This window comes from Botryllus schlosseri, chromosome 8 (genome assembly GCF_051294905.1).
Source record: "Botryllus schlosseri isolate E-star chromosome 8, Bs_hap1, whole genome shotgun sequence".
Classification (NCBI taxonomy): domain Eukaryota; kingdom Metazoa; phylum Chordata; class Ascidiacea; order Stolidobranchia; family Styelidae; genus Botryllus; species Botryllus schlosseri.
The window spans coordinates 926,988-943,064 of NC_137243.1; the positions used below are offsets into that span (position 1 = coordinate 926,988).

Here is a 16,077-nt window from a genome sequence, read left to right on the forward strand (position 1 = left end):
TATCCCAAGATTAGGGTTGGGTATATTGGGGTTGGATATCGTGTCCCTCACCCTCAAAACCTAATCTTGGGATACCCTAACCCACCTGTTACCCTAGCCCCAACCCTCTCCCTTAACCCTAATATCCCCCCTTTTACAACCCTAATATCCCCCTCTCCTCCAACCATAATATCTCCCCTCCTCCCACAAAGGCAAAAAAACAATTTATTTTGACGTTTATATATTTTATTGTGTTCATGTGAAACATTTGTTGGTGTCATGGGGAGTACTGTTTCGATCTGGGGCGTATATCGAAGAAGCGCCTCGGAGTTTTTGTTAGTTTTCTTTTTTGCGATGATGAATAAATGTTCTCTCTTTCTCCAATTTTTCTCATGGTAGCTCATTTGCAATTCAAAAATTCGTATCATCAGTTATAAGTTACTTGTGTTTCAGTTAGTTCCGTATTTTTAAAGGCTAGTTCTAGTTCTAGTTGCGAGTTTTGTGAAGCGAGTAGTTATTAGAGTTCTAGTCGCGAGTTTTGAAATGTCTGTAGTTTGTTCAATTCTATATTAATTGCCTTGTTTTGTTTTCAAAGATTTTGCTTAGTCATGTTAAGCTAGCGTAATTGCGCAATGCATTGTTTGCCTCAACCGGCACACAGTGTGGCTTGACTCAAGACAATGGGAGACAACCGCAACAACCGCTTTGGGCACCATGACGGGCATCCCAGTATGGGGGCTCTCATATCGGCGATGGAACAGCAGCAAAGCGGGTCATCTAGCCCCGTCATTTACCCAACATTGCACGATCATGTTAAAGCAATCATCGCGGCCAACCCGAATTTAACAGAGACTGAAAAAGAGAGACTCATTGCAACATCAATGTTTCCAAACGTACCCGGGTCTAGTTATAGTAACCCTGGGTCTTTTTGGGGTTCAATGGGTGGATTACCGTTCAATTTAGGCATGCAACCGTTACCGATGTTACTACCGCAAACAACTATCCCCGGATATCCAAATATCTCACATTTAACTGCTGACAAAGTGGGTGCTGCTAACGGTTTGACTTACCCGGGACTGAATGCGATGTCGCCATTCTTAAAAATGCCAGGGTACCCACCTATGTTACCCGGTGGGAATATACCATCACTATTGCATAATCCTGCTGCGTTAGGAGCAGCGTACTCTCAATATTACCCTGGATTATTCCAGAGAATGCCTCAAACTCACCCGAATGCAATGCTGAGGATGCCAATGAGTCGAACCCCACCCCCTCAATCCAGAAGTCCGGAAATTTCTACGATGAGGACAGAATCTCCGTTACATATAACTAACAATCGGCCCCAAAGTTTACATTTGAAAGAAAACTTGCAGAGGAGATTGTCAGCCCCTAATTCGAACCATCAGTTTAGAACCCCGCCATATCCTGATGTCCTAGGGCCGTCGCCACCACAACCTACTGACGATAGGTCAAGATCTTCTGCGCATATTGACACAAAATCGATCGGAAAGAGAATACAAGATATTATCTCTCAAAACGAGAAAATCCTCTGCAGTCCGCAATTGGATCGTGTGAAACCGCGTCGCGTGACAAGGCGTAACAGCCTGGACACTTGTACTCTGACACCGTCAGCTGCTAAACACACCCCTCTCACCGCGACTCTGTCAGCCCCAAGATCTCTCGATAAGTATTCGCGCCCCGACAATCTGCTTGTACCTGGCAGATCTGACGTTTTGTCCGTACCCCACCATAACCCACGTCGAACTGATCCTAATCATGTCACGTACAGATGCGATTCATGTGGGGCTGTCTTTTCACAACATGAAACTTTGGAAATACACAGGCGTGAATACTGCCGCAACAGAGCTCGCGAGTCCCCGACTTTGCGAAGGAGCGTCATACAACACACTGAACCCACCCTCCTTGACCCCCATTCTGACATCACAAGCAATGGGGGCCCGATCAGAAACATGACAAGGGACGCGTTGAGAAAAATGCACAGAGACCTGCACAGGGCAAAAAGTGCGGATTATGCTTTTGTAACAAAAAGTAACGAACCCGACAAAGACCAAACGAGTCTGACTTTACCTGAACCCCGCGTCGAACCCCCACTTCCTAAAACCCCACCCGCCAGAAGTTCAATCCCAACTAGCAAACTACCCCCTAAAAAGAAACAGCTGCAGTTGATGAGAAGCAACCCTCATTGTGGGACCTCAAACTCACCCGCCTCTGATATTTCCCCGACAGAAACCCCTCAATTAATATCAGAACCAAAGCTGCGACCCCCAAACTCCCTCCCGCTCGAACTCCTACAACCCCAAAACAACCCCCCACGATGGGCACCCACATCGACTCCATCTCCGACCCAAAGTTTTGAGAGCTTGCCAATGATAGCCAGCCCCTCCCCTACTCATGACACAAGTCCGATATCACCCAAGTCACCGAAGTCTCCGAGTCGTCGCGCTTCCCCAAATCGTGGGTCACGATCACCCTCGCATTCACCCACCGGTAATCTGGAATCTACGATACCCAGAAGCAATTACAAACTGTTGCTTCACCAAATCAGTTTGCGGAATATGCAGGATATGGGATACTTGTCGGAAGCATATCATCATTCGAAAAATAAGGATTTAAAGCGAAACATCGCTTCTTTGCTCTGGACCTCCCCGAAGAGCGAAGGGCCCTCGAATAGGGGTCAAAAATTTCCGGGAGAAGTCCCAGACTTAGAAGAGCTTTATCCTGGCAAAGCTAAGTTGGCGAGAAGATTATCCCCAAACAAAGACACGCGTTTGAAAAATAACGATGCTACTAAACTCACACTAAGTCAATCGCACAGTAGGCCTTATGAGAGCACTACACTTGAATCTCATACGAGCGTAACGCGCAGTCACAGTGTAGGAGCTAGTTCCGATATCAACAGCAATATAAAACAGTATCTGCAGAATAAGAATCGGAATCAGCGGGCTGGGCAAGCCAAAGGTCACAAGCCTCTGACGAGGACTAACGCGAACGCACGGTACTTGATCAAGTCTGACAACAGAGCTCAGCATGAGACGACACGTCAGATTTCAAGCAAAGCGCCGTTGCGATCTGCTAAATCTGCTGGTTCCTCAGCCGTGGAAAAAGTATCGGTGAGTGACTTGTGCTGATTTGAACATTCAAATATTTCTCTGTTGAATAGCCTATTAGCCTATATTGATGTTGAAACTAACCCAAATATTTTCAGCTGCCACTTGTCGGAATCAAGTCTCAATTTTCCATTGACTCGAGTCATTTTCTTAAAAATTGAAAGTGACACAATTCAACTTGAGTCAATGAGTCTATATGATTATTAAAGTCTCGTATATCAGGAACGATGACAATTCAAAATAGTCAGTCTTTTAGCTGTTTGAATAAGCATATTTAGATTGAGAGAATTGAGTATATTATGAATCTCAGGCCTTCGATATTACCTACGAGTTTCATAGCAGCGAGTTGAACCTGACTGGAACTCAATACGGAACAGTAAACACAATGACTTGGACTCGGACTCGAGTCTTCACACTATGACTCGGACTCGACCCGTTACTCCATCACTTGGACTCGGACTTGACTCGAGTTAAGACTATACCGGTCGAATTGACTTGTGACTCAGAAACTTGTGACTTGGCTGCGACCCTGGCTTCTACTTTTTGTAACTTTTCCATACTTACACTGCTTACTAAAGCGATCATACTTTTAAACTACTTCCAAAACTATTTGCTCTTCACACTATGGATTTTGTAAAGTTTAAATTATAGGATATGTTTTTATGAATGAAATTGTCATAATAACAAAGCAAAATAGCCCCATAATCGTGGTAAATGAATATATTTTCAAAAATTGCACTCATTTATAGTATAATTGGTCATCGAACAGTTATGCAGTGTTTACTTGTGTGCTTTTCAGACGTTCATGACGTACTAGAAGTAGTTTTGACGTGTCTTTAAAAGCATGTCTTCTACTTCAAATTGAGCAAAGCATACGGTATTACCCCTTTTTCTACTAGAGTAGCAACGCTGATGGCTTTGACTATAATATTTATTATTTTATATTATGTATCATTATTTATTATTTCACCACAATAGGACTCTTTGAAGCGTTCGTCCTCGTGCAACCCAGAATCTTTGCAAGAAATCCGTAAAAAGAGACAAAAATTGATCCCAATCTCGAGTCAATCTGCGACTTCCTTGGTGAGCCCTGGCTTACAAACGAGAAAAGTTTCCTGAGTCAACCTATACATTTTCTGTGGTTTCAGTCTGCAATTTTGCCTGCAACCCTCGTCACTGCCAGCGTCCCGAAGAAAAAGGACACTCCTGTAGCGAAATCGGTGAGTGTGATTCTGTGTGTATCTGTATCAAGGCTGTAATTACTGGAGTCACAAACCTTACTTTGGCACTTCGGCTAAATAGAATTACTTCAATTCTGACCATCTTTGGCTAAGAGTAAGAAAAAAGAGTATATTATGCGTGAGACTGATTCGTTTCACAAAAGCACGGTTAAATAGTATATTCATATTGAAATGAACCCGAATATTTTCGGCTGACACTCGTCAGGGGTAATCGTCAGCAACTAGTAGAGAATTGGAAAGAACATTGTATATCAACAATCGTATCACAAAATATGACGTCACCAGCATGAAATTTCGAATGAGAGAGCGTTCAATGTACTATTTTTAGGTGATACACGAACTCCTTTTGTTGACAGAGTTTTGGTTGGTGTATTTTGATAAAAGTTGATTCCAAGGCACACAAATGGAATTGTGAACGGCCTCGACCTACGATTCGAAATTCGAATCGTAGGTCGAGGCCGTTCACAATTCCATTTGTGTGCCTTGGAATCAACTTTTATCAAAATACACCAACCAAAACTCTGTCAACAAAAGGAGTTCGTGTATCACCTAAAAATAGTACATTGAACGCTCTCTCATTCGAAATTTCATGCTGGTGACGTCATATTTTGTGATACGATTGTTGATATACAATGTTCTTTCCAATTCTCTACTAGTTGCTGACGATTACCCCTGACGAGTGTCAGCCGAAAATATTCGGGTTCATTTCAATATGAATATACTATTTAATTGTATATTGAAGTTCTGTACCTCCAAGAAGCTCTTCAAAAGCACGGTTGTAAAAATTGGCTCAAACTAGAGACTTAACAGTAATGTAGAGTGTGTTCGGACTTAGACTTGAGTCTCAACAGTAAGACTCAGACTTGAATTGGCGGTGAATTGCAAATGAATCGACCCGCCTCGGGGCAGGACTATAAAAGTAAGATTGAAATGTGACTCGAAACCGTGGGACTTCATTACAGCCCTGACCTGTATTGACAAGATGTTACTGCTTGATCCAATCTTAATATAACTAATTCTATCACAGACGAAGCCCCACACTGTGCAAACCCCGTTCCTTCTGCATCCGCACGCTTCACCCAGTTTTGGCTTTGAGCCCCACCCGACATTCTGTTCGCTGGTGAGCCCGCAACCTATGTACGTGGAACTGGAGCCGACGACGCCGTCCATGTACAGCCAATGGGCCGTCAGCGAGCCCATCCTACCAAAAGGAATGACGGTGAAGGATATATTTGAAAATACAAGGTGTGTTGATGAGTTTGATGAGAATTTTCAGTTCTTCCAAATTAGAATTGGAATTATAACGATAGCGACGCAGTTTTTTCCCAATCAGATTAGATTTACTGAATTTGCATAAACTTGGAAATTGAAGTTTAATCCGTAGCAGAAAGAAATGCAACAAAATTCGAGTTTTCTTTGTACCAAATCATAGTTCGTTCTGGCAAATGTCAGTCCACCAAATTTGCCTCGATTTGCACGATGTTGTCATGTAGCATTTTTTGGAAAACTAGAAAAAGATTGGAATTGAAATTAGAGCAAAGAAACTTTTCACAAATTAGATTAGAATTCGATTACTGTCATTTCGCTCCAATTAATCTATGCAGGCGACTAGAATTATCTACTTGTCCTAGTCTGATGGAGTTATCAGTTGAGAGGCTTACCGCGCATTAATTTCCCTGTGTTTTTCCATTGCATTGTATGTTTCTATAGGCTATTCAAGTTCTGTACCACAAGGAAGTTGCTTTCCCATCTATCACAACGACTCGAGACTTGCACAATTTAGTTAGTTAACGGTCAACCTACTACCGGTTTTTTCAGTAGTTCTAGTTCTAGGCCTACTTGTGCATTTAGAAAGAGTAGTTGTCAAACAACTAAAATACGCATATCCTTGTTTGGCGTGAATTATGAATTCGTGATACCTGTGTTCTGTTGCGTGATGTTCGTGCAGCCATTGCTGGTTCTGAGTCATCACTACTAACAGTGACGTAGCCAGTGGTGGGTTTTGGGGGTCAGGAACCCCTCCAATTTCAAACATGTACTGATGCTCATGTGGGAACCTGATCCTATTCCGATAAAATGAAAATGAATAAGTTGCTTTGGAATGGAATCTAATTATTTGTGTTTTAGTCAGTTGGTTGCATATTTTTAAAGGACTTAGTTGCGAGTTTTGAAAAGCGAGTAGCTCTAGTTCTAACTCTAGTCATGCATTTTGTTAACCAGTAGTTTTGTACAAGTGTGATAACTCCATTGTTTCTTCAGGCAATTGAGAGCAATGTCTCCCTACATCTCGTACAACACGTTGTTTACGGAATCGCACAGCAAAGGCAGCCCGTTGAAAGTGATTGAAAGCAAGGACTACGAGAAGACTGACGAAGCGAAAGAGTCCACCTCCGCAAAAGTGAAAAGTTCAAAACCCTCCCACGCGGCTGGTATGTTTCTTCATATTCTACAGATGCGAAATTCGTGAACGCCTGAACAGCGACCAGAGAGATCACCTTATCGACTTAATGAAAGGACTCGTATCTAGATCTGAGCACAATGGTTTGATTCCTCCAATACGAATTGAGCATTAATTGTAATCATTGAAGTCCAGCAGCGAACGATGATTTAGTCAAGTGCTGAAATTATACACTCTATGCTATGCTACTAAGAGATAATTTATCAATTTGATTTGTCATATCGCAGCATACAAGGTTGTAATGACTCGACTCGAGTCCGACTTTTGACTCGAGTCATATTCTCAAAATGCGGAAATGACTCGACTCCACTCGCATAACTCGAACCAAGTCATTCGACTCAAGACTCAGACGGCCAAGACCGACATTTCATTGTAGTTTCGAAGAATAGTAAAGTAACCGCACCATTGGGATTTCGTAAATAGGTACTTGAAAATGCGACCAGAAACTGCTAAAAATGAGGAAAATCAGTATATTATAAATGCGAACCATTCGATATCACCAAACAGAGTTATAAAAAGTGGTTTTAACAAGACTCTAACTGGAAACTGAGCCGTCAGTACAAAGGCTTGGACTCGGTGGTGAATTGAAAATGACTCGACTTGACTCAAACAGCATTGTCACAAGGTGCGAAGAAATAGGCATTGTCGAGAAAATATAAATTATCTTTAATGTGATGTAGAATTAGCACTATATTCTTCGTGATCGCATAAGGGGTACGTGTTTAAGCTTTCCACCTCTTTCATGATGTTATGTCGTCATAATGTGTGAGACTAGAATATTTGAATCACTAAGGTACTACTGTTTATGTACGATTTTCATATCAATATCAATACACTATTCGTTTTTTCTCAGCTTGGAGTCTCTCTCGGATGATCCAAACGTTCCATCAGGCGCCTACGTTTTGTTACACCTCCTGTCACAACAAAACCAGACATTCCGAAGCCTCCTCCCCGGTCCACCCTCCGAAAGCAGCAACTGCCAAAAAATTCCCGAAACTCTGTCCCCCCAAAGTGTTCGTCCAGCCGCCCTCCCCGGAAATGGGCGCCAGCGATGGTAACGACGAGGTCATAGCTCTGGAATTCTCCGATGACGATTCTGTTGATGATGTCATCGATTTGGAATGCGCAAAGCATGATGACTCAACTACAAAGCAAATTGCTCCTGTGGGTCTGTCTGGGTGTGACGTAGTGCAAAATGAAAAAGGGGAAAGGCAGTTGTCGGCGGACCCTACTTTGGTGAGTTTGGCCGCGGAGTTGGTTTTGTGATTATTTCGAAGCAGGAATTAGATTAGAATTAGAATGGTAGCTACACAGTTTCTCCAAATTACATTGCAATCGGAACTACTGAATCTGCAAAAACATTGCTTTTGGAACATTTTTCAGCCAAATTTTGACTTTGATTTCGACATGTTACCAAATGACTTATGGATTTTAGCTTAGATCAGAATCTAAAAGCAGGATTTGGATATTCAAACATGAATTTAAGCGAAATGAATGAAATATCGAATATTTCCAGGCGGTCCACCCGATCGGAGCGTGCTCGGAAGACCCGGCTAAAATCTGCGCCCTGTGTCGCATGAAAGCGCCTAAAAAATCCGACACAGTGAACGAAAAAGGGGCGGACGACAAATCGTCCAGGGCCTGCCCTCCATCCCCAGAGATTTGCGATACGTCGGTGTCAGCCCAGACGAGCCCCAGGTCACACACCCCTACCTCGTCAAAACCTCGCGTGCCCTTGACGGTTTCGGTTCCGAAGAGAAATCGGGACAGGTCCGCCAGCAAATGCGGGCCGCTTACCCCCGGCATTCTGGATAAAGCCAGAGGTGAGTTTGTGGTTTCGGATTTAGCAGTGGTTTTCTGTTGATGGTCTGCCAAACGGATTGCAAAGTTGGACACTCGTCAAGTAATTAAGCCAGGGTTTCTTAAAGCAGACTTAGACAGCTAGATTATTCTTGTATAAACTAGTCTGATTAGACTTGTTCAAGCTAAATGCTGCTGGTGATTGAATTGTAATTTAATTTGTGACATGTTTCTTTGTTCCAATCGAATTGTAATCTAATTTCTGGTTTCCCTGAGAATTCAATAATTCTAATTCTGTCTTGAATTTTTTTTTTGAGCCTGACCCCTTCAAGGTGTTTAGGTGGCTGCGTGTACCCCCAATTCCGGAAGCCGATGACTAAACAAGAAAGGTCGTCACCTTTGCACGATCGCTATTTAGGCTATTTCATGCCTGAGAGGCTGTCTAATGACTCTTCGCAATATATTCTTTTACATTTTTCAAAGCTTTTCGATCGGCTAAAATGCTAAAGTCTACATATGATGAAATTGAAACGGGCATAGTACAATACTAATTTATAAATTTAAAAATGTTCCTGATACAGTTGAATAGTATATTCATATTGAAATGAACCTGAATATTTTCGGCTGACACCTGTCAGGGTTAATCGTCAGCAACTCAAATCTTCCTGACAAGAGTCAATTGAAAAGCTTTGAAGAAAGAAATACAAATATTGCTATGAATATTCGATTGCGATTAATCTTCAAGTTATGTACCATAATTCATTGATGCGAATCTGTTGAAAAAGTACCTTCTCATTCTTCGTACCCAGGCAAAGGAATGACTCAACATTGGGTGACAACCACAGACCTGCATCAGCCCGGGTCAAGTCCCAAATGTGCCGAAACCAACTCGGACAAACGACCCTCAAGCCCTGCACAGTCATCGGACACGTGCGATTCCCCACCCAGCAGCACGACGCAAAGCAAAGAGGCGTTGGCCGCGATCGTATCGGGAGTGATGAGATCGGCAGCTATCCAGACGAAGAAAAAGAAAGAATGTCCCAAATCGGAAATGTCTGAACTTTTGTCGCATAGTCGACCCCTGGTCCCCGTGTCTGAACAAAACGGCTCGTCCAATAAGACATCGGAAGCGGACCAGTCTGAGAGCAAGGAGAGCTCGCTGTCTTCGTTGGCGACGTTAACTTCGTCTGTGGGGCCCGATCAGTCTGATAACAAGGTTTGTTTGTATTGTTAGTACTCAAGGAGTACATTGATAATATAGAAAGATAGTTTTGGAGGTACAGAACTTCAGTATGTCATTGAATAATATATTGATATTGAAATAAACCCGACAATACTTTCGGCTGACACTCGTCAGGGGTGATCGGCGGCAACTAGCAGAGAATTGAAAAGAACATTCCACGTCAGCAATCGTATCACTAAATATTTGAAAAGAGCATTGGTGATATGGCTGTCGATGTGCATTGTTCTTTCCAAATCTCTACTGGTTGCTGACGATTACCCCTGACGAGTGTCAACTGAAAATATGTAGGTTCATTTCAATATGAAAATGTTATTCTTTAATATATTGATATTGACGACAGTCAATTGAAAAGCTTTGGGTTGAATAAATCTGGGAATATCAATATATCGTTTGTTTCGATGTCGAGCTTTGTTGGGCTTGAGGTTGTCTGCGTCTGACGTATTTTTCGTTACAGGTCGATTCGGAATTCGACGTTTGGAAGAAATCCGAGGAATCCTACGATGACGATGGAACGAAAGTAATTTTGATCATTTCTTTATACTCAAAGATTTTTCAAGCCCGTTATCTTGCTTTGTTTTGCATATGTCGCTTTTACCGTAGCGATGCTATTATTTTACCTGAAGACACTTTTGGGATGAAGAATTTTAATATGCATCTTTATGACATAATGCTAATATATAAAAAGCTGACACTGTTCTGGGGTTATCGTCAGCAAATGAGGAATTTCATAGTCGTCCGTCTAACTGCATTATATGCATCCAATTGTGACGTCTTTCTGGCAGGGTTGTAATCGAGTCACAAGGCCTCGAGTCACAAGTCAATCTCAATTTTATAGTTTTGACTCGAGTCAAGTTGAGTCATTTTCAATTCACCACCGAGTCAAGTCCAAGTCAGCAATCAGAGGGTCGAGTCGCAGTCATGGTATTATGACTAGAGTCAGAGTCCAAGTCATTGTTTCAACTGCTGAGTTTCCAGTTAAAGTCCTAAAGTCTTGTTGACCCACATTTTATAACTCTGTTGATATCGAATGGTTCGCATTCATAATATACTTGCTTTAAGCAGTTTCTGGTCGCATTTTCTAGTTCCCGTACCAATCGACGAAATCCCAATAGTGTGGTAACTTTACTATTCGTCGGAATCACAATGAAATGTCGATATTGGCTGTCTGGGTTTAGAATGACTCGAGTCAATTCGAGTCGTCAAAAAACCGTGACTCGAGTCATCGCAACCATGCTTTCTGGCAACGCAAGCCGTCAGAAACGCTGTAGTAGATACTGCAGTTCTCAGTCCACCCCTCTGCCCCTGAGTCTTTATCAGCGTGATGATTTATTTAAACTGAACGACAGCCATGAACGAAGTCAAATATCTAAAAATTGTATAACTAAGCCGTCAGTTCTTGCAGATTATTCAAATATTTATGTGTGTGACGTCATATTTTGCGATACGATTGTTGATATACACTGTTGTTTTCAATTCTCCACTAGTTGCTGACGATTACTCCTGACAAGTTTCACTTTGCTTTGGTTGCTTCAGTATGAAATATTATTCAATTGTACACCATATTGCATTTAGGCCGATGTGTTCTTGCTCACTATCACGAAGCAGCTATTTTTGTGATCACATTCAATGCTGAACCCTCATTTTTTTCTGCAGGATGATTTCGAGACAGACATGAACCCCAGGCCGCATAAATGCGCCGAATGCAAAGTCGCGTTCAGAATCGCAGGTCACCTCGCCAAGCATTTACGTTCTAAAGGTGAGAGAAAAGCCCTACCAGAAACAACCGACATTTTTCCACAAGCAGAGGTGCTCAGTATTCAGCATTGAGTACAAGTCGAGTTAATACCGTAAATTTGCACTCGATTATAAGTAGAAGTAGCAATTTCTAAGATGTTTCAAATCTACTTTAAGGGAAGGGAAGGGGAAGTAGACCATGAAAAGATGTGACAAACACTCGAGTAATTTAGAAGTAGATTTGGCCGTGGTTTCGCATGCTCTTAGCAGTGTTAGAGACGCCCACTTAAGAAATTCCAAGATGTATATTCACGACTGAATCAAAATGATTATTGACACCGCAAATAATGTAGGGTCACCATATTTTGAGACCCGGGAAAGAAGACACTTTTTTCAAATCACAAAATTTATAACATCCGATGAGAAAATCTTTAAAAAGGTCGTTTTTCCCACTCGACTCCCAAAAGAACTGCTCAAACTTCTCAACTACTTATTATTCAATATCTAAATTTAAAAGGGTATGTAGTTATGCCTAAAAGAACTCAAGTCGAATTGGAAGTATTCTAAAAATATGACGGCATGAACAAGTGGTGCCAGTAGGAAAAACCTATTCGAGCACTCTGAAAAAGTCGGAGTGCATCTTTACCGACCGCCTCTGTTCTCAGGTCACATTGTCGCGATGCAAAAGAAAACATTGAATCGGCTGAAACAACAGAAACTGTCCACCGCGCAAGATTCCGCGATACCGGGGGGTCAAGGGCCAGTCGCGGGACTGCCGGACCCAAGCCCCGATCCTCAGCACTCGGAAGAGGTGGGGATTTGAGATTTTGACAAACGCCATGTTTTTTGTCATTAGTTATTTCAATGGATAAACTGCAGTTACTAAACTTGCATATTGCTTTCAAGCCGACTTGTACCATCAGTCTCGTTAGTTGACGATAAATTAATCTGTTTTTCGAGTAATTTTTGTTCTAGCTGCGCATTTTTAAAAGTGGCTATAGTACTAGTTGAGAGTTTGAAAATAACTTGAAAATACGAGTCGTCTTCCAGGCTAGTAACCAAGTCACAAGGTTAAGAGTCACAAGTTAATCTGACTTTTATAGTTTTGACTCATGTCAAGTCTAGTCATTTTCCATTCACCACCGAGTCAAGTCCGAGTCCAAGTCAGTGAATAGAGGGTCGAGTCCGAGTCATATTGTTGTGACTCGAGTCCAAGTCATTTTGTGCAATGTTCAGTTGCGAGTTCAATCCGGTTCAACCTACTTTTTCAAGTCTGCTCGCATGATATAGAATGGCTCGCATTCATAATATTATGATTTTTCACACTCCTAACAGTTTCTGGCCCTATTTTCCAAGTATCATGAATGTTAGACGAAATACCAATCATGTGGTGACTTTACTATTCTTCGAAGTTACAATGTCTTGGTTCGAGTCATGCACAATGACTCGTAGAAGTCGAGTCAGTACACAAATTGACTTGTCGAGTCATTTAACGCATTTGAAAAAAGGACTCCTTGATCGGTGGATAATCCAAGAATTATCTAAGAAAAACTCAAATAACTCCGCTTCTACGTGTTGGAATTGAGTCAAATTTGTTTTGCATCGTTTTCGAAGACAGCGCAACAATTTCATGGGGTTGACAGATCAATTTGAAGAAGTTTTTTTTTGCATTCTTGGGTAAATTCAAAATTTTCAAACTGTACGAAATCCGCGATTACCAGATGGGATGAATTCAAATTTGGTGTGCGTCGTTTTTAAAGGCAAAACTAACGATTTAATCACCTAGCCAGCAAGTTCAGGAAAAAAAAGTTTGTTTTGAACGGCCCTAACGGACATACATTCAACTGACGTGTAGCAGTGTGTATCAATGAAATTTTTTTAAGAGACTCTGTTATTTCCAGCTCCTGAACCAGCTCGGGGAGGCGCAGGTCCGCGCCCTGTTCGAAGGCAACGAGGAGTACGCGGAAATTCACACCGAGACCGAGACGGTGCCGGAAGTTTCCGACGACGAATCTGGAGATCTGCAGACTGGGAGTTCAGACCCGCGCCCGTTCAAATGCATCGTGTGTAAAGTCGCTTTCAGATTCCAGGTCAGTCCCGTGTTGAATTTAACATAGCTAGGGCTGAGCACAATGGTGCGAGTTCTCGAATCTAAATGGAGTAATATTTCTATAGTTCTGATACTATCTTCCATCGAGGAAGCCTTGAAATCTTGATTGGTCGCATCGCAGCATACAAACACGTGGTACAAAGCTACCTACTACTACTAGGGCGGTTCAAAAAATACTTTTCCTTCATATTTCACTGGCTACTTGATAAAATTGTTAGGTTGGTTAAAACAACGCTGCACACCAACTTTGGCTCAAATCCAACCAGTAGAAGTGTGATTCGTGCAGTAGAGAGTTTTGAATTTATCATGAAAAAATGAAAAAAAGAAATTTCAAAATTTTTCTGTCGATCCCATAAAATTGTCAGGTTGTCAGTAGAGATGATGCGCACCAAATTTGGCTTAATTCCAACCACTAGAAGCTCCAGAAATAACCGTCGGAGCGTTACTTCAGTGTTGATCTGGTGTATCTCAGTCGAATTTTGCCCGATATTTAACCAAGTTCTCATAAATAGGACAAAATCTCAGAAAAGAGGACGTATGGTAACATTATCTTTGATGTGATGTAGTACTGGAATTTAACTCTCTCTCTCTCTCTCTCTCTCTGTCACGCAGGGTCATTTGGACAGACACTTCCGATCCAACACCCACTTGCTGGCTGTGGGCCATTTTGAACGCGACGCGTCAGCCGTCGTTTGCAGTCCGGACGAAGAATCATCGGAAAAAACAAGTCCGAATAAAAACAGATCTGATGCAACAGTCGCGAAGCCGTTTGTTGATCTGAAAGTGCAACCGATTTCGTCCGAAGGGCAGATCAACGGTGCGAGTCACAACGACGCGCCAGACGACGTCTCAAATTCAGAGGAATCAACATTGCATAGTCAAAGTTATAATAAAGAGCCCACGGCTTTACGAGACACACCCCTGTCCTCATCTGCCCCAGTGCCAAAAATACAACAGCTCGAATGCTCCAGTCCCGTAGCTATTTGAATTGCGTGTGCTCAATGATCCAAGTACGGAGTACTTAATCTGAATTAAGTATCAATTGTAATGATTCGATTGCTTGAGCATTGTCAGCCTGAGCACTAAGCATTGAGAGTAGTATTCGATTATCAGTATCACTCATTATCCCGCCATAATAGTATGGACGATGTGGGAAGTTTAAATATGTACCTTTTACACGACCAAAAAGAATATAGTGGCATATAATCTGACATTCTTTAAGCAACCTATTTCATTGCATTTTGTGATGATGCTGTGGTTTGATTTTGACTTTGTACTACATGATTCGTAGGCTGCCATATGACAAATTGTGGAAAATAATGTCAAAACTATAATTCTCAGTCATAAATGACTTCTTAGTGGCAAGGAGTGTATGATTTGAACACTAGAAAAAAATCATCACCCAATGCTGGTCACGAAACGTTAAAATAGACACTTAAATTTAGATTGAGTATTCCAATCATTGTGACCAGCCTTAGTTGCTGGCACGATACATTCCTGCTGTTTAGGGATTTTAATGAGATGTTTCCTAAATCTTGAACGACTATCGTTTTCAAGTCAACCCGCCAAGATCTTTTTATGTTGCCAAAATGAAATGTTTGCAGTTACATTGTTCAAATGAATTGTAGTTAAACATTATTTTTTAAAACCAGTAGAAACTCGCGTATGTCGCGAGGTATTCCTGAATTTTTCATATTTTACGTAACAACGATGCAGTTTACGATTCGTTTCTTTCTGTTTTCTCAAAAAGTTCCATATTTTTGCATTGAGACCAAAATCGTCTTTTTTGATCTCACAGTGAGTCGTTCCCCGCGTGTGAATATTTTCCAATTTTCAAGTCGCTACTAGCGTTGTTTCGTTCAACCTTTTCGCGGGATGCTGTTACCGCATTCCTTCGTGTGTCCTTATTGTCAATGAATGTTCAACGACTTGGTCAATTTATTCTGCTGTTTCCGATAATACTCTTTAATGAATATTTTCTCTTTTGAAACGAGTTTATGGAAGGTGCAAAATCAAGCAAATATCTTTGTAAAGAGCCTGTTCGATCGTGAGATATCTGTAGCTTTTAGATTTTAGTACGCAACATCTAGCGCAATGGTTCTCAACCTTTCTGACCCCGCAGGGGTGGTAAAGAACACTAACGCCGGGCCGAGTAAAGTCAGCTAGTAGAAGGTCGAGTCCAAGTCATTATGTTGACTCTTCAGCTTAACTGTTTCTAATACCAATAATGTGGAAACTTTGCTATTCAAACTTACAATGAAATGTCTGTCTTGACCGCTCCAGACTCGAGTCATTACAACCATGGTTCTAGGCTATATTATACTGCCAACTGTCGTTCAATTGTAAATTCGTTTGAAAGTATCAATAGCTTTCACATTTAACTT

The 16,077-nt window shown here is 41.7% G+C and overlaps 1 protein-coding gene across 1 annotated transcript; it reads left to right on the top strand.

Moving 5' to 3' along the window:
* Positions 1-211: 211 nt before the first annotated feature.
* Positions 212-15,726, top strand: LOC145444563 (uncharacterized). The gene is made up of 13 exons (XM_080322560.1): positions 212-3,110; positions 4,086-4,190; positions 4,256-4,327; positions 5,376-5,593; positions 6,608-6,777; positions 7,660-8,042; positions 8,323-8,629; positions 9,416-9,822; positions 10,304-10,366; positions 11,503-11,605; positions 12,249-12,394; positions 13,485-13,673; positions 14,306-15,726. Exons 1-13 carry the CDS (start codon positions 660-662, stop codon positions 14,678-14,680), a joined length of 4,989 nt encoding a protein of 1,662 aa, XP_080178686.1. The 5' UTR covers positions 212-659; the 3' UTR covers positions 14,681-15,726.
* The last annotated feature ends 351 nt before the right edge of the window (positions 15,727-16,077 follow it).